This window comes from Idiotropiscis lumnitzeri, chromosome 6, assembly GCF_059441095.1.
Source record: "Idiotropiscis lumnitzeri isolate Australia: NSW breed Sydney's pygmy pipehorse chromosome 6, RoL_Ilum_1.0, whole genome shotgun sequence".
NCBI classification, from domain to species: Eukaryota; Metazoa; Chordata; class Actinopteri; order Syngnathiformes; family Syngnathidae; genus Idiotropiscis; species Idiotropiscis lumnitzeri.
The window spans coordinates 14,005,754-14,028,018 of NC_142396.1; the positions used below are offsets into that span (position 1 = coordinate 14,005,754).

Below are 22,265 nucleotides of genomic sequence, written 5' to 3' on the forward strand. Positions count from 1 at the left end.
TAGCCACACAATAATTGACCTCTGTGACTCTCAAAGCGCAACAAGCATCTTTTTACATAATTTGTATAAGTTTAAATGAAAGTTTCAAATGAAATAGATCAAGTTGAGTGATATGGTCAGAAGATTTCCACGGCCAAATGAAGAACTAAAGGCTATGATGTCTTTGGGTAATTCATTTCCCAAAGATAGAAAATCAAATTTACTCTCTTGCAAACCTGTAATCAGATGGCAACAGCTGTCAGACGTAATGTTTTAATAGAATACAAATAGTAGAAGTAATCAACCAGATGAACATAAGTTGCATCACACTCACCACAACTCCTGATAACTTGTAAGAGTAATGAGGACAGTTTATCATCATTTCTGTTCTTCTTTTTTTTTTTTCTCCAATTATATTTATGTTTGAGAGTGTCATCCTTATAAACGCCATTGTTGTAATATTATCTAGCTGTCCAATCAAATGTCACGAGAGTGATGACGTCATTGCGCTGATGTTTTTCCTTCCCATATTTTTTTAAATGAAACATTAACATGACATAACTAACCGTCTGTAAATCTTTTGAAGCCTGTGTCACACAGGTGGCAGGAAGTTTGCTTTACGCTTCATTATTTCTGCACAGTGCTGGTTCATTCACGAGTAAGTAGACATTGTGTATTTTTATGTTTCACAATTTACCTTCTGGACATATTATTGAAGACAATGCAGTGCAAATGGATATATTCTGGTAATTGGATGTTGATTACTATTTAGTAAGTTAGTGTATGCGAGTTCATGAACATAATCCGACTGTTTTCCCGTTGGTGATATATCGGGCAAAATTGAAGCCCCCGCTGTAATGTGAAAACACCATTATAAGCATGAACGACATTGGTCAAAATTTAACGCGAGTATTTTCTTTCGCTTGATTGTGTAATATGTATTACTTAATGCTCCTACTTGACACTGGGTGGCAGTGTTTTCCTTTTCTCGCCGTTCGCTTGCGAGCCAATGACAAAACGAACAAGACTTGACGCGACGAGCAAATGGACAAAACACAGCGAGTCCGATGTTAAACTCTGATAATGGTTTGACATTCTAGAACAGGAATTTGAACAGACGGCTAGTTTCGCAACCAAGAATCCAATATGCAGAAAAACACAGTTCATGAAGGCCATATCGATATAGACATTTTCATTGCAGGGAATGGTTATTTGTAAGTTGTCCAACCGAGGTGCACAGGCACAATTAAATGGGATCTAATACCAGCATTGCACCTGCCTTTGCAAAGCTCCGTTTTCAGAGAGGTATGCTTTTTTTTTGTTTTGTTTTTTGTTTTTTTATATCGTTGTTGACAATGTGGTTGTGGCTTGCAGTGGTATTTTCGTGCATTATGCTTAGCCACGTTACATGAGAGGTATACAATAAAACGACAATAAACGCATGATAGTACACATTTCTATCCAATTGTCCTAGGGTATACTTAGTTGTATGTCTAAATACAGGGGTGGCTGCAGGATTTTATTCCCCTCCCGGAGCTAAAGGGGGCTCTATGATATAAAGTGTATCTGAGAAAATAGTATGGAAACTGCTTGAGGGTCTTAACTAGGGGTAAACACATTTTTGATGGGGCTATAACGATGTTGTAACTCCTTGATGTGATACAAAACAATTTGCCACTTATGTTCTATTTTCGTTTGATGTTATTTAATGATTGTGTTGAATATTAAATTAAATATAAATAATTTGTTAAATAAATTTAATAAAAATTAAAAAAAATGTTTTATTTTAGAATCATTGACTGGCTGCTTGTGGCGGAGAACGGACCATTTTTAATTGATTACGTCATGGAGGCCATAGTTGGTTTTCTTAACATATTCTACAAGGAGACCAGTGGAATATCTCTGACACTTGGCCTCCTCTTCTTGGCTCTGTTGTACTGGTGAGCATGCTTGTCAATGCTTCCTCACTCACATCAACAACAACTGCAGAAAGTCACGACAGACATTCTTGGTGGTCAAAATAAATTATCCACCAAAAATACCAGTGTATCTATAAGAGAATATGTAATTATTTTGTATCTCATTTGTTTGTTGTTATTTCACAGGTATTCAGTTTACCCCTTTTCTGTCCTCTCTCGATGTGGAATCAAACATCCAAAACCAGTCCCCTTCTTTGGCAATCTATTCCTGTTTCGTAAGGTAAATTGTCGACAGAAATGTTTTTAAAGGATTACGACAAAATATTTAAAGGGGCATCCATCTGCTTTTGTCATTGGGCTTGCGGATTGGCTGGGGTCGATCCCAGCTACATTTTGTCAATAGGCAAAATGCACCCAATCGTAAGGCACATACTGTATAAACAACAACTCACACTCGCATTTGCATCTATTTGATAATTTAGAGTCTTCAGCTAAACTGCAGTGTGTATGTTCTGTACAAAAAACCGGAGAAGGAAACTCAAGGTCTCTTGACTTTGAGGCAATTATGGTGTTAACCACTAGGTTTTTTTATTTTAATTTTTTTGGAGGGGGGGGGGGTGTTTCTATTTTGTTTTTGCATTTTCGCCCTCTTTAGAGACCATTGCGGAAATTTGCTTGTTTTGAGGGGACTCAAATGGAGTATGGCTTTTGTTTCCTTGTTGACAAAGGGTGGAGCATACCCTGAATCTAAAAAAGATAATGCTAACTATGAAGCACAAATGCACTTAATAAAAGCATTTTTATGCATAGAGGTAGCCTTCCTTATCACCAAGCCACCAATTGTACTTGTCAAATCGTGTAGCAGATCTTTGCATGTGGTGCATGTAATGGGCACACGAGATTGTAAGAAAAGTCAAGACATGCTAAGCAATTTTGTTCCCATTGTAGTACCCTCTTGCTGAATCTGAAAAAAAAAAGTTTAACATTTCCCGCCCCGATTGTCATTAAAAATGAAAAGGTTCTTTCTTGCCCTATGTCATGCCCTTACTTCATACAACCCTGCAAAAATAAGAACAAAATACTTTCAATGGGAATATGCCTGCTGTTATACTGGTTATAATCCATTTTGTTCTATCTTCATTTCAGGGTTTTTTTCATCCGTTGACTGACCTCATAAAGACATATGGTCGAGTTTGCGGGTAGATCCACAATATTTTCTTCAACATTGTCTCTGTCATACAGTAATGGTGTTCAGAGTTAAGTGTTATTAGATGAGCCTCCACTTTCGTTCTACTTGTTGTTTTTTTAGGTATTATTTGGGAAGGAGACCAGTGGTGGTCGTGGCAGACCCGGACATGCTCAGGCAAGTGATGGTGAGAGAGTTCAGCAGCTTTCCAAACAGAATGGTGAGCACGTGAAGAACATCATGCAACATGTGCTTTCTTCTCTTGCAAATTCAATACTTTCAATATTCAATATTTGCACATGTGGTGGTAGTTTGATGTAGAACAGCACTGCATGACACTGAGAGACAAATGTCATTAGATTGTGAGGAACAGAATATAGTGTCAGGTTAACTCATGGTGCCAAGGTGAAGTTCAATCATGAAATGTAATTAATTAAATTTTGTTCCCTCTCATGTAGACTAATCGCTTTGCCATCAAACCAATGAGCGATTGTCTGCTCATGTTGAAGAATGAGCAGTGGAAAAGAGTCCGAAGCATACTGACTCCATCCTTTAGTGCTGCCAGAATGAAAGAGGTGAGGGTCAACTGGAGATTTTGAATACAGGATGATATCACAGCGAAGGAAAAAAAAAAAAAGCACACTTGTCGCTTTAATCCAGATGCTCATCTTGGCTGACTGTAAGCATTACCTTGATAAGTCTTGAATGTTCCAGTAGATGGTTCCACTCATCCAAACAGCCACAAGTGCCCTGATGAACAACTTGGATTTTTATGCTGAGACCGGGGAAGCCTTTGACATTCACAGGTGAACGCACATTTCTTATAAAATAGCAAGTGGGCAATTCCGCCAGTAAAATGATATTTCTCTCCCCTTTTCATTACCAGGTGTTTCGGTTGTTTCACTATGGACGTAATAGGCAGCGTGGCGTTTGCAACTCAGGTGGACTCTCAAAACAATCCAGATGACCCATTTGTCCGGCATGCTCAGATGTTCTTCTCCTTTTCTTTCTTCAGGCCCATCATGCTGTTTTTCAGTAAGGACCTGCCTGTTTTATCATGTAGAATCACATTTTGAGAACGTCTGTGGTCATATGTGTGCGTTAATGACAAATTGTCCTAACTTCCTGTAGGTATAGATACCTACATTTTTGTAGGACCGAATCCTGCCTTGAATCTTTAAAATCTGCGAATCACTGTCACGCGTATTAAAATGGGCTTGTAATTTTGTATATATGCCACAAGATGGCGGCAAAGTAAAAAGGTCCTGACTATATTACACAACCTGTTACTCTAAAAAACGGATTCAGGAGTTAAATTATTTTACTCAAACAAACCACCGTCACATGAGGCCCCTAAATAGTATTAGCTCTCATTTTAGTCGACTATAAACTGATGTGACATCACATATGGGCAAACAATTGTGCACATGAGCACTTCCGAAGCCAGATAATGTCATTAAATTCCCCTTTTTGAGTTGACACACAATAATCAATGTTAATAATAAAGATTTGATCCCACCTGTATGTGAGGTTTAACATTTGAAATGTTTTGCAAATGTGTGCAGTTGGTTTTCCTCATATCATGGCTCCACTGATGAGAATCATCCCCAACAAACGTCGCCGCCAAATTAATGAGTTCTTCATCAACAGTATTCAGGGGATTATAAGACAGAGGGAGCTGCAACCTCCTGATCAGGTCTGAGCAGATTTTCATAAATGCAGTCTGACCATAACAGGACTCTGTAGGATTTTTTATGAGGTTTTTAACATTTTGGAAGGAATTTCTATTGAATGAATCTTTATGTAGAGGCGGCGGGATTTTCTCCAGCTGATGTTGGATGCGCGCAGCAGCAAGGAAGGCGTGTCTTTGGAACACAGTGCTGTGTCTGACCACAGGGGTTCAGAGGCTAGTGTTCACCTTCCGGAGTCGTCTGCCTGGCGTCCGGCGAAAAAGGTAATTACAGAAGATGAAATTGTCGGCCAAGCTTTTGTCTTCCTGCTGGCTGGCCACGAGACCAGCAGCAGCACGCTGGCTTTCACCTGCTACCTGCTGGCAACTCACCCAGAGTGTCAGTGCAGAGTCCAGGAGGAAGTGGATGACTTCTTCAGCAAACATGTAAGCTTGTTGCCTCGTTTTTTGTTTATGATTATGCTGTCTGGAGTGTCGTCATGTGTTTCCGTCTCTGTAGGATTCCCCTGACTACACAAATGTCCAGGAGTTGAGATATTTAGATATGGTTGTGTGTGAAGCGTTGCGGCTCTATCCTCCAGGATTTAGGTAATGGAAAGAACAATTATTGTCCATATAAAATAATGCAGAGAGAAAAGAAGTTCAAAATAATTTAGTTTTTTATTATGCTGGTCGTCAAGGTTTTCTCGAGAAATTGAGGAGGACTGCGTGGTGAATGGAGTGTGCCTCCCAAAAGGAGCATCGTTGGAGATCCCAGCGGGCTTCCTTCACTATGACCCGGAGCACTGGCCCGAGCCGGAGAAGTTCATCCCTGAGAGGTATTGTTGTTGTACCATTTAGCAAAAATATGTATAATGTACCGTATAAGCAATTTAAAATAGCTCTGCCACTACTATGGTACAAAGATTATTTGAAAAACTAAAGAAACACAAGCTTTCTTTTTGAGTGCTTTTGATTGAGACATATAGGACAGCTCGCTACAAGGTTCTAAGCTTAGGTTGGAGCACTCATAAGAGAACTTTATAAAACTTTACGGATATGAACCTATTCAGATCTAATTTAATCCATTTATTGATGATCTTATTCCATTTGTTTACCTTTTCTGACTTGACTACTAATCGTTTTAGAAATAATACGCAAACAGCAGAGTAGCAGACAACACAAAAAACACAAAAATTGAATGCAAATTTGAAATGAGATCAGTTTTGCCTGAGCAGTGTAATTGTGTTTCCCCGGCACTCAGTATGATTCTACTAATGTATTGCTCAAGGTTTTAGTATATTGAAGCCTGCGAGATGAAAAGCATGCATCTATCCTCTAGATTCACCCCGGAGGCTAAAGCAAGTAGACACGCATTTGCGTACCTGCCTTTCGGGGCTGGGCCCCGCAACTGTGTCGGCATGAGGCTGGCCCAACTGGAGATGAAGATGGCTCTGGTCTGTCTCTTCCATAAATTCAACATCGTAACCTGCTCTGACACAAAGGTGGGTTGCATGATTTAATGGGCATCTGCGTCAAGCGTCTTCACCTTGAATCTTTCCTTCCTCCAGGTTCCGCTTGAGTTGAAGTCATCCAGCACGCTGGGACCCAAAAATGGCATTTTTGTCAAGATCACAAGAAGAGACGAGCGATGACATCTGAAAATGTGATGGCTACTTGGCATCTCTGAGCTGCTACTTCTAACATTACATATACATGATAATTGAAATTCATTTAGGCTATATTCCATCTCATATATATATATATATATATATATATGAAATCTCACTTGATGCTGATCCGGTTAATCGTACGAATACTTTGTTGCAGCTGCAATAGTCATGAAAGCGACTGTGACTCACTATGTTGCTAAAATAAAAGGTTTCTCAGAAAACAATTGGTGGTGCCCGTTGTTGGCTTTGTCCAGGAAGCAGAAATCCAAAGACAAGGTACATCTCCAACATTTGGCACATCCACGCCAACTATATGCAGTCTTCTCTCAAAAGGTGACCCCGCTCACGCTGCATTGAGATAGATATATAGTGTCTCATGGTTTATTCTCACTTTTCTAAGTCTAAGTTTGTGTTAGTACCCATACTTTACTACTTAAAAATTAATAATTGGTGCAAATTACATCCCATGCCTTTTACATATCTGCTCCCTCAGACACAATAAGTACCATTAAAACATAGTGTATTCACCACACAGCACCTCTCAAGCAGTTGCATCAGTTTTGATTGAGATTCCAGTGTGGGATCTGTCTGGGCCACTCAAGGACATTCATTGATGTGTCTTCAAGCCACTGCTCTGTTATCTTGGCTGTGTCACTTTGGTCTGAGGTCAAGAGCGCTCAGTTGCGGATTTTCACCCAGGATGTTGCTTTAAATTGCTACATTCATATTTTCTTCAATCCTGACGAGTATCCGAGCTACTGCGGCTCAAGACATCCTGTCTGGGAAATCTACAGACAATTGCTTTATGACGTCATGCTTGGTGTGTGCTGTGACATGCGCAGTCAACTAAGGGATCGATAAGGTGGATATATATATATATATATATATATATATATATATATATATATATGTGACATGCGCAGTCAACTAAGGGATCGATATATATATATATATATATATATATATATATATATATATATATATATATATATATATATATACACACATTTATATTTTGTTATACTCCCATACTCAACAATAACAATATTTAATTTACATTACACTCAATCTAAGACATGACAGGAATTACAGGATTTGGGCAATTTACAATTTATTATCATTGTGGTTGATTTCTATTTTTTTTTTGTTCTTTACCTTTGACTATGTTTTGGAACACTGCAAGTGATTCACAACTTTCAGTCAGTTTTGAAGTTATTCCACAAAATAACACCTCTTACAGAAACACACCTTTGCTTAATATTATTCGTTACCAACACTCTGGATGATTATTCTTCAATTTATAAAGTCAAATTCACCAGTTTGTTTATTTCAGTTATTTATTAAACACATACGGAGAATGAAAATGATTGCTTCTCTGAAAATATATCAATTATACTCTATTAATGAAACATGAAAAAGTCACAAAGCAATTGTAATTCAATAGTACAGAAACTCAAGTTCTGGTTTTCACAACAAGTACAAATACCATGTAGTGAAAGATGTTAATGTCATTGGTTCTGCGGTTAAACTGTTTTCAATTAGCAAAACGTTTTATAACGCAAGAATATTTGTTCCAAATCACAAAGATTCACATTCACAACTTTTCCCAAATCTTCAGGTTCAACTGCACTTTGTTTTACTGTGCACTTAGTGATAACTTTTGACTTAATTAAAAAAAAAATAAAAAAAAAACTTTCGCTTTTGTAACTTTGACTGTTTAAATAACATTGATCCTGTGATAAGCAAAGTGAAGTCATTGAAAACACCGCAATCATTGGATGACAGCCTTTAGAAACCTCCCCGTATATCTTTAAACAACAGCTGCTATTGCTATTCATTGTAGTCAATAATGTACTCAGGGTAAATCTGATGACTTTCAAAGATGACAAAAATGTTGGGGTTTTTCTCATCATCAACGCAGCTATCATAAAGGGTTGTGCTATTTCCTTTGGCTGGTGGACGGGCATACTGGCTGCTTCCCTTGGTGTAGTCGCCTACCAGGACAAGGGCAACAAACATACTCTTGTTGCCACCTCTGGCCTTGGCGTAGTGGTTTGAGTAAGAAGCCTTTTTGGCAAAGTAGCTTCCTGTAAGGCAATTTATTCACATCAGTACGTCTTTCGCAATGGATTTGAACTTCACCTACATTTGAATAATTTTCAGACAATCTTTGATTTACCTCTGCCGAAGGCGGTGCCGTGGCTGCCGTTCATCCTCCAGTCAAAGTTTTGCTCACAGATGGCTGCGATCAAGTTTTCATTTGTCCCGTGGAACAAGTACTCCTCAACGACGGGCTTCCCCCCATTCCTTTTCTTCATCTGCTCTCTCTGCCTGAATGCAAACAAAAAAGGAAACCCTATTTGTGTTGTGATGCCTCTTACAACCACACAGCTATCATGTTGATTCTCAAGCCCGGTGTGAGATTTACAGTTGAAAGCGTGTCCACAGGGAAGGGTTCTGGATCCTCCTGACACTCCGGATCGTACAGTTTGGCATTGTTGCCTTGAACAAACATTCAATCCTGTTGTACTCAGTCGACTCGGCAAGAGGCACGAGCTGACGGAGTGACAACAAAGAGCTTATAAAATAAGTTCACAAAAAAATTTAAAAATGTTAAGCACAGTCCAGAATAATGAAAGAAACCTTGTATCCAATGTCAGGCATGGCATTCTTGTCCCAATGGGGAGGGCATTTCTCTGTGATAGAGCTGGAGCTGCGTGAAAATAAATTTAAGAAGGTACAGTATTTAAAAAAAAAAAAAAAAACTGCTGTGAGAGATCAAGGAAGGAACACACACTACCATTTGAGGAAATTACTAAAGAAAATTGGCATCAGAAATGCTCACATTTCAGATGTCGTTCAAGTTTGGCAGCTTGCAGTTAAAGTCAACACTAAGTCAACAGTCCCTGAGTAGAATAACAACATCTGGATATGGAACATAACAGACAAACGTACCTCTTCCGCATGACCTCCACATCGCAGGAGGACAAAAAGCGAGGCCTCCTTCGGACCTCGCGCGTGGTTGCATAATTGATATTTTCCTGATACATCGGTGGTGTTCCCGCTTTATTTTTGAAGTGGATCACATATTGCTGTCTGCCAGCTGTGAATGTCATTTGTGTCTTTTGGTCTATCAAGTAACTATTCTCCAGCGCTTCAGAAGTGAGAGAGGCTGGCGTGTTAACATCGCTCTGAAGAGACACAAAGGGACAACATGAAACAAACCCGTTGTAACATACAGTCAAAGTCAGTGTTCGGACTCTAGACAGATTTAAAAAAAAAAAAATTCGGATATCAAACCACCAGGGTGCTTTGTGTCATAGATAATCCTCAAATAGAGTCAAGAACGTTTAATGTACATTTGTGAGGAAATTCCATTAAAATACTCTGACGTTTGGCAATGGCACACAAAATTTCTAAGAGGATTACGACATGTAGCGAGTGTCACAAGTTGTCCACATTTGTGAAACTTTTGTCAGACCGGTTATAAAATCTATTTGAGTATGATGGAAATTTGACTGCTAAGTCTTTCGTCAACATGAAATCCACCTGAGTGTCTTTGCCAAGTATATGTAGTTACTCTCAAATGGATTTTTTCATTTCAAATGTTGTCATAGTTTTGGGGGAAATGTGTGTTCTGAAACTGAATCCCAGAGAAGGATTCTCAATTCGCAATTTTATATTTGAATTTAAAAATTTTAAAGAACACTGAAAATACTGTATTATACAGTTTAGAGTGGTGACAGTTTAGTGTCCAACTAACTATCAGGAGCTCAATTTTTGTTGTATTATTTCCAAAGGGGGAACAAAATCATGCGAAATTAGACTTACTTTGAGGTCAACCAGTGTCAGGGAACGGACAGCATTTCGATCCTCTATGAGCAATCTATTTGACAAAATACTCTCATCCCGTTCTAGAAACTCAAAGCCTCCAGCCTTAACTGAAGGTGTTGTATATATTTATAATATACAATCATAATACAAACAAACCTGACCAAACTCCTGCCATTTGCCACTGTTATCCTTCCAATACCAGAGCCACTGCGTTGTCAGAGTCAAGTGAGGGGGCTTCGTTACGGAGGAGGATGTGGACAGGCGACGCACAGGAGAGCCGTTGCAAGTCATCCTCGTGAAGTCAACTGATTGCATTTTGCAGGCCTGGGAGAAGCTGAAAGAAAGCAGTGAAAATATTTTACACACAAACTCACTCTTCATTAGGAACACCTGGATGAGCAAATGAAATACCAATATGATCTGAATACAAAAAATGTGCATTTGAGGATCCTGTTTATTATCCATTTATCTATCTATTTATATTGATTGTGACAATTGTTTCAACATTTATGTTGATTGTATAAGAATAAGACACAATAAGAAAGTGACTACGTATATTAAAACTGCACTGCATCTTATCAAGTGCGGCTTCTAATTTTATGATTTAAAGGGGAGTATCAACCCCCAAATTTTCTTTGCAAGAATATTTTCTAGGCAGGCCCACTAGTCAAAACATGGCATTCTTATTAATATTACGGTTGTGCATTATGAGTTAAGCAGAAAAATCCACCAGTATTTAGCCACCTGAGGGCAGCCATTTTGCTGAATATGACATCACAGTTGCTCAGACATGTCGACAGACGTTACAAAATGGCCGCCACGAGATGGCTAAAAGGGATGGATTTTGCTGCTTAACTCACATTGCGCAAATGCAAAGACTAGTGAAGGTGCTTCGAACATGTTATTGCAAATATTTGTGGGGGGGGGGCATAGTTGACATCCCCTTTATAGAATAAGACAAGACCAACTCATGATGTTATTTTGCAGTACAGCTTTACACCAGATGCTATGCGTGTAGGTCTGTTTCTAATCTTGACCTAATGTTTGTGCTACACAAACCCTTGGAAGTACAAGAATTTCAATCTTGAAAGCTGCCACCCTTGACTCAGCGCCTGGTCTTTGGTGCTTGACTCTCTAGCTGGGTCACAGTAGTCCTTCTCAATTTCCTCCATGTTGGTGAGGTCTTTCCAGGTCAAGGCGTCCGTGCCCAAAACCTGCCATCTATATGGTAAGTCCCAGTGGACACGGACACATTTCTCTGTAGGAAAAAAGAATTTTTTTTTTTTTTTTTCCAAAAAGTAACAGACTATAGTTCGTGGTGTGCAGACAGCATCCTTTTACATTTGCACACTGCGCCCTCAAACTGACAAAAGACTGAAAAGGCAAACAAAAACAAAACATGTAATATTGGGAGAGAAAGTCACACTATAACAAGGATTAGGTTGTGATTTGAACAATATTTGATTGATACAAACAAATGTATACACGTGTCTGAGACCAAGCGCCAACTGTCAATCTTGAGTCCCAGGGTTCGAAATTTCAAACGGTGGTCTGATATAAGCGACTGCCTTGATCGCACTTTCATACAAAAGCTACTGAAGTGCATTTTGGCCACTAAGCGCATACGCTCCTCGACGCCATCCACTGTTAGACCGACATATATAATTATGAATTTCGTTAAGTATTGTTTTAAATCACATTTCCGCTGTGTTTTCTAAGGGTGTCAAACTTATTTTTCTCACGGGCCACATCATAGTTTTGGTTTTGCTCGGTGGGCCATTATGACAATGGACCCATATAAATCATCATCATCGTATTATTACATATACACAACAAACTGATGGATAAAAAGTTTTTAAAATCTGAAACCAGGAAAAAGTTGTTTTAAACTACCATTCAATTCATTTTAAAATAGTGATTGTTAACAAAGAAAAAAATGCTCGCAATATTTTAGTGTTCATTACCTTTATAGGTGCAGTGTTTTTTGAGGAAGTACAGGCAGATTTCCTTTGTGTCAGAATCACTCACTGGCTTAGTTGCACGCGACACAGCAGCACCTCGAACCTCTGAAAATACCGCATGTGACAAATACACGTATTGGACCAAAGAAGCAGACGATGACGATTTTTTTTTTTTTTTACTACCAGGAGCAGCAGTAGCTGGAGTCTTTTGATGATCTGAGATGATGCTTTTATTTTTGTAGACTTTTGGAAGACTTTTAATCATCTCTGGGCTGAAATTTTCAAAACACTTGTGCGTCTTTGTGTCAACATTGTGGATTCTGGAACACGACGAGCCGAGTTTACAGACTCCTGTGGTGAAATGGGGCTTGCAGACATGAAGCTTGTGGCACCCAGAGGTGAACTTGCACAAACCGGTTTCACCCTCGCCCATATTGTAGTGTGAGCATATCTAGAAGAACGTATTGAAGAGCTTTGCATTAAATGTACACTCTTCTGAAAATACTTTTTGGATATATTAAGTTATTAAAAGAAAGAAGCAATAGATGACTAAGTAATGAATCATTAGCACTAGAACTCCTTACCTCTGGCAGAAGGTAAGGGTCATTCTGGAGTAATAGTTGGAAGAGCTGTTTTTCCGAAAAGTGTTGGAGGTCAAATTTGTTCAACAGCGCAGCATTGTGTGGCCCAGTAAAGTCGTGGGGATATTTACATTTAAATCTGAAAAAAACAAACCAAAAAAAAATAAAAAATCGTAACTGGCCAGTCGGGCTCAAACGATACTCGATTTTACCATACATTGTGTGTGTGTGGTTTTTTTATTCACTATTCAACCACTTATAGTTGAACTGTAACTGTATTCGGCTTCAAAATGCATGTCACTGGCGCAATAAAATATTCCCTTCTCACATGTAAATTTGTATTCCCCAGCTGTTGTTGTGCCTATTGTTCTCTCGCCCCTCACCCGGCTGCTCAACCTGTCTATCCTTATTTTCTCTCTCTATCTACCCTCCCCGCATGTGGAAACAATGACGTGACACTTTGTATTCACTTGTTCCATGACAGGTAAACGTGAAGTGCACGTGACTTGAAAAGGCTGGGCGCGGCTACCTGGAATGTTTTGTTTCTCTCCTGTTGCGGCGATTTGAATGCGGAAGACAACCAATTTCTAAGAGCTAAACAAGCACAGGTGAGCTTTGGGGCAACTTCTTTCTTACATTCGATACACGCTGTACTTAATAATATGTGTTTATCCATAAGGTCAACATTTTATTGTTGGGATTAATAACTGCTGTGAGTTAGTGTTGATGCTAAACATGAAGTTACTTTTTTTAACATGGTGTCATTATTCCTAATTCTGTCACGGAAATATTCAAGTCAAGTCAAGTCAAGTCAATTTTATTTGTATAGCCCTTAATCACAGACAGTCTCAAAGGGCTTTACATAGCCACAATCGACATCCCCGATCTTAACCCCCAGGAGGGCAAGGAACTAACACTATGAGTTTACTGATAAAAATATTTTTGCATTTTTCTCATTCTATTAGTTTGCCTAGTATTTTTTTGTAGTTTACTTTTTTACTTGAATGTTATTCATATTAGCCAATCATTTGTTTCTGTTTTTGACCTTTTAACATTTTTAATTTTACATTGTTATTCTTTGGTTTATCTTCCAATGAAATGTTATTCCATTGATGTTTTCTCCATCTCTTTCCAGAACTTCAATAACACCTGAAGTGTAACCATGTGGCAGAATCAAGGTATACGGTCCATACACATCATTGTTTGAATGTACAAATAGTGGCTAACTTTGAATATTTGCATATATGTGTGCTTACATCAGGTCCATCCAACCCAGCCTTCCCTCCTGGCTACAACCCTGCATACCCCGCATTGCCTCCCACAGGAGTCTATCCCCAGCCCCCAGGTCAACAGTACCCGCCCGTCCAGTATCCGGCAGGTGTCAACCCAGCCATGATAACCAATGCACCCCCGATCGTGACACCTTATGTGGGGGGGCCGGGACCTTACTCCTACCCCGCGCCGCCTGGCGGGTACCCGGTGGCCCCAATCAGAGGCGTCCACCCTGGAGTATACCCGTACTCTCCGAAAGGCTACCAACAACATTATAAGGGCCACTACCACAACAGGGGCCATCTCTACCCCGGGGGGGTCAACACACTATATCCCTTGAGGGGGGGAATTGGTGGGGCCCTGACTGGCATGGCCATGGGATTGGTGGCACATAAAGCCCACAAAAAGTTGAAGAAAGGGAAAAAGCTGAAGAAGGTCCACAAGTTGTATAAGCATGGTTACTATAAACATGGCTGCAAGGTGAGTATAACTAACCATATTCATAATTTGTGGACAGCAGCCGTGATTTTTTTTATTGTATTTTATTTTCATTTGAAATTTGCATTGAAAGGTTCTACTTCCCATTTAAGCTATGTACTTTTATTTTGAATGCAAACTTCCTGTTTAGTACTGTTCACACTTAAGGTAAATTAACGAAGAGTACGGCAAAAAGTTTCATATTGAGCCTCAGAAAATGGACGTTTATTTTTCTACTTTATTCATTTTTATTTTGCTTTTTCCATCCACATATTTATTATTCTGTCCTCACAGTATTCCTCCAGCAGCAGCAGCAGCAGCAGCAGCAGCAGCAGTAGCGACTCTGACTGAGGCCGTCTTCCAACTCTTTGCGACCAAGGGCCTAACTGCTAAAAGGCATTATCATTAAATACTTTAACTTTCATTTCTGTGTACATACTATACTTTTATCGAAATACACTAGAGGGTAACTACTATATATTTTTTTTAATCAATGAACATTTTAAGAGGATTTGTGGACGCTCACGGGTTACTATTTGACAGGACTTGCTTTTTATCAGTCTCAAAATTACCAATACCACTAACATGTTACAGCTATTGACTGTCATCTCTCTGTGTTCTTAAACTATGGAATGTTTCTTGTGGTTGTCATTTAATAAAACAATCTGTAACATATTCCAATAATAAATGCATAAAAAGCGTTCTCGTCATCATTGTTGTTATTTAAAGTCAACATGAGCATCTTAATACATCACAGTACAGTGGAACCTCGATTTAGCATACCTGGAAGCAACTGATTCCAAATTCAACGGACAGAAAGTAAGAGTCCAGTCCACCTTTCAAAGTCTGTTTGTACCAGAGTAATTTGAACCAGCACCACCAGTAAACTTGTGCTGGGGTGCCATCAACAGACTGAGACCGGTCATGTTTTTTTCTGGCTTGTGCTGCTTTCTTCTCATAGATAAACAGACTTACGGTGGAAACATGAAAGGTGATGAAAGGCATTTTTGTGGAATTTTCATTAAAATAAAACACTTCAAATGCCACCAGCCCCCCCAATAATAAATAAATTCACCAATTAAATGGACTGCTTACATGTACAACCTATTCTAATGCCCACCCACTTTTTCTCGACCAATAATCTTCCATCTGCTCTAATTAAGTCAAGTTTGTAGCGCAAGTGTCGGTGCTTAAGTAACAGCCCATTCATAAAAATTGTCGGCCCCCAACTCACCCTCTCCCAAAAAAAAGCGTCCATGCATGATGCCGGCGTGGGAGAGATGCTAACGGCAGAGGTTGATTTAAAAATAATTTGCTGGCTAATTAACTATTCAAATCCACTTACCTTATTATGACTTTATTATGGTCTAAATTGTCTCCTTATTATTAGTCTCCTTTTTCTTTCTTCCTCTCCATGAACATGCCCAACGCAAGTCGGTACAAACAGTTGGTGTTAAAGGGATAGTGGTATTGCCCCCCCCCCCCTCTAGTAATGGTGCGCCTCAGTAGCAGGCGGGAGGCACGGGTTACAAGATGTCATAATAAGGAAATACAGCCAACAGAACGCACACAGCGGTCTAACGTCTCTCCATCCACAAACAGATGGGAGAGGCGCTTTTGACACGTACTGAGGCATTTTTTGTCGTTTGCCCATTTAGCAAGTTGCCCATTCATCTCACACGAACACACGCGCGCACTCACACACACGCGCTCCAATACAAACCATCGAATTAGTAATCAGCATTTTACTCACCCAAACATGCAGGTCCCCAGCACGTAAAACTTGCACATGTGCAAACTCTCACACTGTATACACGCGCCAGGTTTCTTCTGGCACAACCGTATCGAAGTTTTGGCCACAATCACACTGTCCTGGCTAAATATTTGACCCGCGGCGACGGCCAGAACTCCGTTGTGCACGGCTATTCTGCCGTCATCCGTAAGAACATGGTGAAGGATTGACGCGGCAACTGTAAACTTCTGTTCCAGTATACCAGTCAGAACCCTGAAGTCCAAACTTCCTTGCTCGTCACACAGGGTCTGGATGATAAATTTAGACACTTTTGCTGTCATCTCGGCGCAGATTCGAGGAGTACTTCAGAGGTCTTTCTTCCTTTTTCTTCCAAAGAAACGAAAGTGAAACTCGTGATTCAGCGCTGCCCACCTCAATAGCGAGAAGGAGGAAAGTGATAAACACATAAGTCCATACAAACATTAAAAGAACTAATATCGTTTGTTTTTCTGAGTGGACGTGAAAATTAAACAACTGTTGCGTATCACTCAACAACGCAAAAACTGTATAATAATCACACGAGACACGGCGAGTACTTGTTAACACTCTGTTTAGTCATTCCCCGGAAGTCCTTCCCCGACCCCACTCCAATACAAAGCATTATGGGACATGTAGTCCTAAATACCTATTACTACAAAAACAACAAAACATATTCGACGCAAGTATTTGTGTTTACGTCCGAACTTTTTGACAAATATTTTTGCTCCACATTGGCCGCTTTCGTAGAAACCAAATTAAAAACTTATTGAAAAGAAGAAAAAAAACTGATTCTTAGTGCAATTCCGCTTCGATTATTTACCATTCACCAAATTCTGCCATTTCACCTCAAAGTAGGAAATTATTCTTAATAGAAAAGTACCCCAGCAGAGCGTTGCCAACTGGACTTTTGATGTTTGTTGTGTGGGTGGCCCACGACTAGATGGCACTGACTGATGGACTTGCTACGAAAAGAAATGTATTACATTTCCTTTGTACAAGCACAAGTTACTTTTGCACCAAATTTACCTCCGTAGCTTAGCTTTGGACAAGCAATCAGTGTGTCACCATTCCAATCGTGACCTGGGAGTTTTGTGTGACGTCACAAGCCAGCCAACACGGCACAGCCAAACGTCACTCACAGCGCATGTCAAATTGCGTCGCGGTGTGTGGCAGCACGTTGAACCACATATAAACGCGCGCAAGTCCGTATGTCAGTGTGTGTGGTTGTGTGTGTGTGTGTGGAAACATTGAAGCGCATAAGTCTCGCGCGCCGCTGGTACATCTTGTTGACGATGGCGTCTCGTTTCAGCTTCCGCATCTATTCTTATCGCAACAACGAATGATAGCATATGGGACAGTGATCTGTAATTCATTGTATTTATTTATATTTACTTTTATTATCCCTTATTTGACACTGCTGTCTGGAGCCAAGAGAATATTTTCTCAATTGCCTTGATGGATAAAGGTTAAATAAATTAAACATACTGCACTCCTTAAAGCAACACTAACCTTAGCAACCAATGCACTGTGCCTTAGCAACCAAGGAGGAAGAACGAGCCAAATGGAAAAGAAAAACCCATAACAACAAGACTTCTCTGCCCGTATCCAACAGCTGCAGTAAATACCACACGATTTAATCTCTTAATATGAAAAAAAATCTGTCAAATGTTCCCGCCGTGTCTTTCGCAATAGAAACCGAGCTAAAGTTTATTGACATCAATCACCATCTCGGATTCGAATCAGCTGTTTTCATGAGAACCTCCTTAAATTGCACCTGATCTCTTGCCAGCAAACTGGCATGGAGTCATTTTTTTGCACTTAAAATGTGATAATGAGTTTGTTTACTTATTTGGTGTCATTTGGAAAATAACCAGTGTTGCAAGTAATGACGTTTAAGTACTTAGTTACTGTATATACAGTAATATTTTCGGGATCTGTACAAGACTGGCGGACCTAGAGGAGGCTGCGCAGAGGCGCTGACCACCCCCTGAAATATTACATTTTTAGGTGGGCGGGGGGTATGTAAAAAAAAAAATAATAATAAAAATAAATAAATAAATGTTTTAGGGAACCCTAAGATTTAGCCGCCCAAAGAAAAAAATCGGAGCTCTGCCAGTGCTGTACAGTAGCCTACTTTTGCCACTTGTACAAGGGTTCAAGTTAATATTTTGGAGGCTTTTTGCTGACTTAAATGGCATGTCCACTAGGGGTTCCAATGCAGGACTCTTGGCAGAGAATGAGCTGTTTGAAAGTTTTATCATCCGCCTGGATCAACCGGACCAATTGACCCAGCCTGCAGGTCTGGGGGTAGCCGGTAGCCAAGTGGAGGACCTCGTAAGCAAATACATTACACACCTACACTCTACATACATTGAACAATAAGGGGATGCCAGTGTTGGTATTGGTGATGAATATCAAAGGCAGATATGCCTGATACCAATATCTGGGATTGGCACTCACCCATTCGTAATTATCATCATAGTAAATGTAAAGTTTTTGATAAAGCTCTGGTATCAGCACTTATTAGATTTTTTTGGGCACATTTAGATAAATATCAATATCAAATATTAAAATTCATAGTGCATTCCTCTCCGGTGATGCCATCACATCACTTTATATTCATGTGGGCATGTGCTGTCTTGTCAGGGTCAATTTTGGAGGCAGATATCTGAGGCCAACTTGCCTGACGGCCTTCTGGAGCTGACCTTGCGACAAAAATTATTCTTTGCACAAAGGGAAGAAGCAGAGATGATAAGAAACCAGCAGAAAGACAAGGAGAGGTTTGACAGAATTCTGGCCAGCTATAAAGTTAGTATCGGAAAGTAAAATAAAGGTACAAGTCAAGTGAACATGTAAATTCTCACCTCTGTGGCTCTCTTTCAGGCCTCCTTCGGAGAAATCGAGCTACAGCGAGCAGACATTCGCAAGGACAAGAATGACTTTGAACACAGATTGCTCAAATCGATGAAGAAGATGTCAGAAATGAAAGAGCCAGACAAGGTGCTCCACTACATCAGGACTAAGGTAAATTTATCTACCTGACTTCAAGTCGGCGTTTATTTACTCAGCTGCAGAGAATACCAGGCCAATGTTTATAGGCATTTATTGGGGAAAAGCAACCTTTGTTTTGACAGATGCTCCACTGTCTCTTTTGCTTATCCTGTTTGGGGTCACGGTGAGCTGGAATCTATTTGAAAATATTTTATCACCTTGAAAAATCTGATTAGAATTTTTATTCTGTTCCTGCATATTGCCAGAATATGAGTGTCAAGAAACCCCATTCATTGTAATTGTGGTATATTCTGGCAAATTATGAAATGGCAATGAAAACATATCCTCCATGGCAGAGCTAATGCAGTATTTTGATTGAACCCGTCGTAATAGTGAGTAGGAGCTTCCTTCTCACTCTCCGCAAAACTGTTTGTTATCCATCCGTTAACTCACTCACCACCTGTTGCCTTTTGTGTGCTGGACGACATCAAGCGGAGCACCCAGTGTGACAAGTTGAAACTGAAGATCCAAGGCCTGAAGGCACAGGAGAAGAGGCTCCAGCTGCAGCTGCAGGAGAAAAAAGAGCTGAGGAAAGCAGCACTTGAGGTAAGCACGAGAAATGTGAAGGGGCACCTTTTGACATGCATGCTTACATCACCACACACCACAGAAAAAACGGCACAAAAATGATGTAGATTACGCTGAAAATAATCACTCCCTTTCAGCTTATTCACAATTTTCCTTCCTCAGTGGGAAATCGTTGGTCTACTGTTTCATTTCAAACTTCACTGTTTTCTTCAATTGGCTTTTACATCCAGGACGTTTTCTTGGAATACAGCGGGCAGACAATCGACCTTGAAGAACTCCAAGTTAGACATTTACAAGCACAGCGCTCCCTGAACTCCCACAAGGTAGCTCACATGTTTTTGTCAGGCGAAGTTAGTTTATCTCACTGTGTTCAACTGCTGTTTGCTAAATGTGGGGTTGTGTGTGTTCTCATGGACAGGAGAAACTTCAGCATGTGATGCAAGAGTCTGCACAGCTGAGCAGCGATATCATTAAAAGGAAGGAGATACTGGAGAAAATAGAGGAGGACATATTACGTGCTGAAGAGGTTGGGGAACAGTCTTTGCAGCATTAACTCTGTTTAATCACAGCTTGTGGAATCTTAAGTTCAATTTCATTGACCATACTCACCATGCCTGATTTGTGGCAGATTTGTTGAATCAGGAAACTTTGAGACAAAGCGAAGCAGGCTACAATCTAAAAAAATAAACATCTTGCTACAATCAAACGAAAGTCAAGAAGGAATGAGAAACAAAATGATTCAAATTCACATCAGTCTGGCTACAAAGCACTTCCAAGGTTTTGAGACTCCAGAGGGCCACAGACAACGCATATTATCCACAAATGAAAAAAAAATAGGAACGGTTGTGCACCTTCCCAGCAGTGGTGGACAAACCAAAACTACTCCAAGAGTGCAATGATGGCTTACCCAGAAGGTCACAAAGAAAGAACTGCAGGAGTGTAGCCCATTTAACCTGGTGGAAAAAAATGCATTTGATAAAAAGAACATCATGCCTTGAGTCAAACATGGAGGTGAAAGCGTAATGGCCTGGGGCTGCTTTGCTTCTTCAGGACCTGGATGACTGACTGTGATTAATGGAACAATGAATTTGGCAGATGGCTGTTTTGGCCATCAGTTTGAGCTCAAATGCTCTTGGTTTATGCAGCAAGACAATCACCTGAGTATTAAATTGGTTTGATGATTTGAAACATTTGAAATAAATCAGAAATCGGGACGGGGCAAATACTTTTTCAAGATTCACAGACAAGACGTGTCGCTAGGGGAGCACAAACATTGAACTTTCCGTTGAGCTGTGACTACCGAATTCAACTTAGTACATACTGGCCTGGCATGCAAAATGAGGCGTTTTCATGTTTTTGTAAGCCATTTTGTGGGTCAATTTAGTAATGGATTGTTGTTGCGAAGACAAGACTCTGAGTGAAACATTTTTACATTGAGGCTTTTCCTTATCTCACCCCTCCCCGCCATTTCTACTTGCAGGAGCGTTCAAAGGCTGAGGCCCAAAATAAGCAGCTGCGCCGCCAGATGTCCACTTACCAGGCACCCGACGTTGCCCAGTATATGCATGTGAAGGACAAACACAAGATGCTGCAGCAGAGCGTCCAAATTTGGCAGAGGAAGGTTGGGATTGCTGAGGTAAACTACTCCCAGGGAAAACACAATTAGGTTTTATCATTTTGTTTAACAATTTATTATGTCCTTTGCTCTCCCCAGATGACCTCCAAGTCTAAATTCTGGAGCCAACACAGTGGCTCCTTTGTCAACAGTGCAGCTGCTGGAACTACTGACAGGGAACATTCAAATCCAGTGAAGTTGCCATACATAGCATGACATGGCAAAACTGAGATTTAGAAAATAATCTCCCCCCCACACACATATATATGTATATATATATATATATATAACATTTTGCAAATTGAACAACAATATTAATATTGAATGAAATGAAAACGTGTTGCTAGAAATCACTTTTAATTTAATTCATGGTCACCTACCTTGAAGTTCACCATCAAACTATTTCCATTTAATGTAATCTTATTCGATATACCTCCCTTCATTAAATTGCAACAAAGTGTACAGATAATATCACGTTTGTTGCAAAATATACTGTTTAAATAATAAATGTTATCATGACATGATGGAATCTTATAACATCAGTGAGCCACGAGGAATATTTCCATGAACATACTTATGGTGATTTTTTTTCTCCCCAACTTGAAATAAATTTAAGACAATTAGGAGGGGGGTTGTGATGTTTTTCTGTATCTTTCAATTTATTCCATTGATTTTATTGCAACAATACATTGCAAAATACGTCTGTACATAGTTCAGACAAATATTATGAAACCAGAATTATTTTCTGT

At 39.8% G+C, this 22,265-nt stretch overlaps 4 protein-coding genes across 8 annotated transcripts; 3 read left to right on the plus strand and 1 right to left on the minus strand.

Moving 5' to 3' along the window:
• Positions 1-474: 474 nt before the first annotated feature.
• Positions 475-6,615, plus strand: tbxas1 (thromboxane A synthase 1 (platelet)). 2 transcript variants are annotated; one of them, XM_088298538.1, is made up of 14 exons: positions 475-637; positions 1,770-1,919; positions 2,085-2,178; positions 3,045-3,097; positions 3,208-3,304; positions 3,543-3,659; positions 3,802-3,890; positions 3,971-4,119; positions 4,650-4,780; positions 4,892-5,200; positions 5,274-5,362; positions 5,455-5,592; positions 6,096-6,258; positions 6,325-6,615. In XM_088298538.1, the coding sequence occupies exons 2-14, from the start codon at positions 1,825-1,827 to the stop codon at positions 6,406-6,408; spliced, it is 1,608 nt and encodes a 535-aa protein (XP_088154664.1). In that variant the 5' UTR covers positions 475-637; positions 1,770-1,824; the 3' UTR covers positions 6,409-6,615. The 2 variants fall into 2 exon arrangements, with proteins under 2 accessions (XP_088154664.1, XP_088154663.1); XM_088298537.1 differs by lacking the exon at positions 475-637 and adding an exon at positions 979-1,284 and having other exon boundaries at positions 6,325-6,611.
• A 1,584-nt stretch (positions 6,616-8,199) lies between these two features.
• On the minus strand, positions 8,200-17,367 carry parp12a (poly (ADP-ribose) polymerase family, member 12a). 4 transcript variants are annotated; one of them, XM_088298213.1, is made up of 11 exons: positions 17,349-17,367; positions 16,305-16,715; positions 12,806-12,941; positions 12,225-12,672; positions 11,320-11,518; positions 10,417-10,594; positions 9,382-9,617; positions 9,070-9,139; positions 8,855-8,982; positions 8,606-8,757; positions 8,200-8,513 (listed from the first exon to the last, which is right to left on the minus strand). In XM_088298213.1, exons 2-11 carry the CDS (start codon positions 16,622-16,624, stop codon positions 8,257-8,259), a joined length of 2,124 nt encoding a protein of 707 aa, XP_088154339.1. In that variant the 5' UTR covers positions 16,625-16,715; positions 17,349-17,367; the 3' UTR covers positions 8,200-8,256. The 4 variants fall into 4 exon arrangements, with proteins under 4 accessions (XP_088154339.1, XP_088154342.1, XP_088154343.1 ...); XM_088298216.1 differs by lacking the exon at positions 17,349-17,367 and having other exon boundaries at positions 12,225-12,326; positions 12,405-12,672; positions 16,305-16,916; XM_088298217.1 differs by lacking the exon at positions 17,349-17,367 and having other exon boundaries at positions 10,417-10,635; positions 11,373-11,518; positions 16,305-16,916.
• On the plus strand, positions 13,306-15,252 carry LOC148335341 (uncharacterized). The gene is made up of 4 exons (XM_088298219.1): positions 13,306-13,410; positions 13,938-13,980; positions 14,064-14,554; positions 14,846-15,252. The coding sequence occupies exons 2-4, from the start codon at positions 13,965-13,967 to the stop codon at positions 14,900-14,902; spliced, it is 564 nt and encodes a 187-aa protein (XP_088154345.1). The 5' UTR covers positions 13,306-13,410; positions 13,938-13,964; the 3' UTR covers positions 14,903-15,252.
• Positions 17,368-18,185: 818 nt separating the features above from the next.
• On the plus strand, positions 18,186-22,142 carry cfap263 (cilia and flagella associated protein 263). The gene is made up of 9 exons (XM_088298218.1): positions 18,186-18,204; positions 18,530-18,656; positions 18,969-19,130; positions 19,206-19,346; positions 19,806-19,919; positions 20,132-20,224; positions 20,320-20,427; positions 21,382-21,537; positions 21,616-22,142. Exons 3-9 carry the CDS (start codon positions 19,071-19,073, stop codon positions 21,730-21,732), a joined length of 789 nt encoding a protein of 262 aa, XP_088154344.1. The 5' UTR covers positions 18,186-18,204; positions 18,530-18,656; positions 18,969-19,070; the 3' UTR covers positions 21,733-22,142.
• The last annotated feature ends 123 nt before the right edge of the window (positions 22,143-22,265 follow it).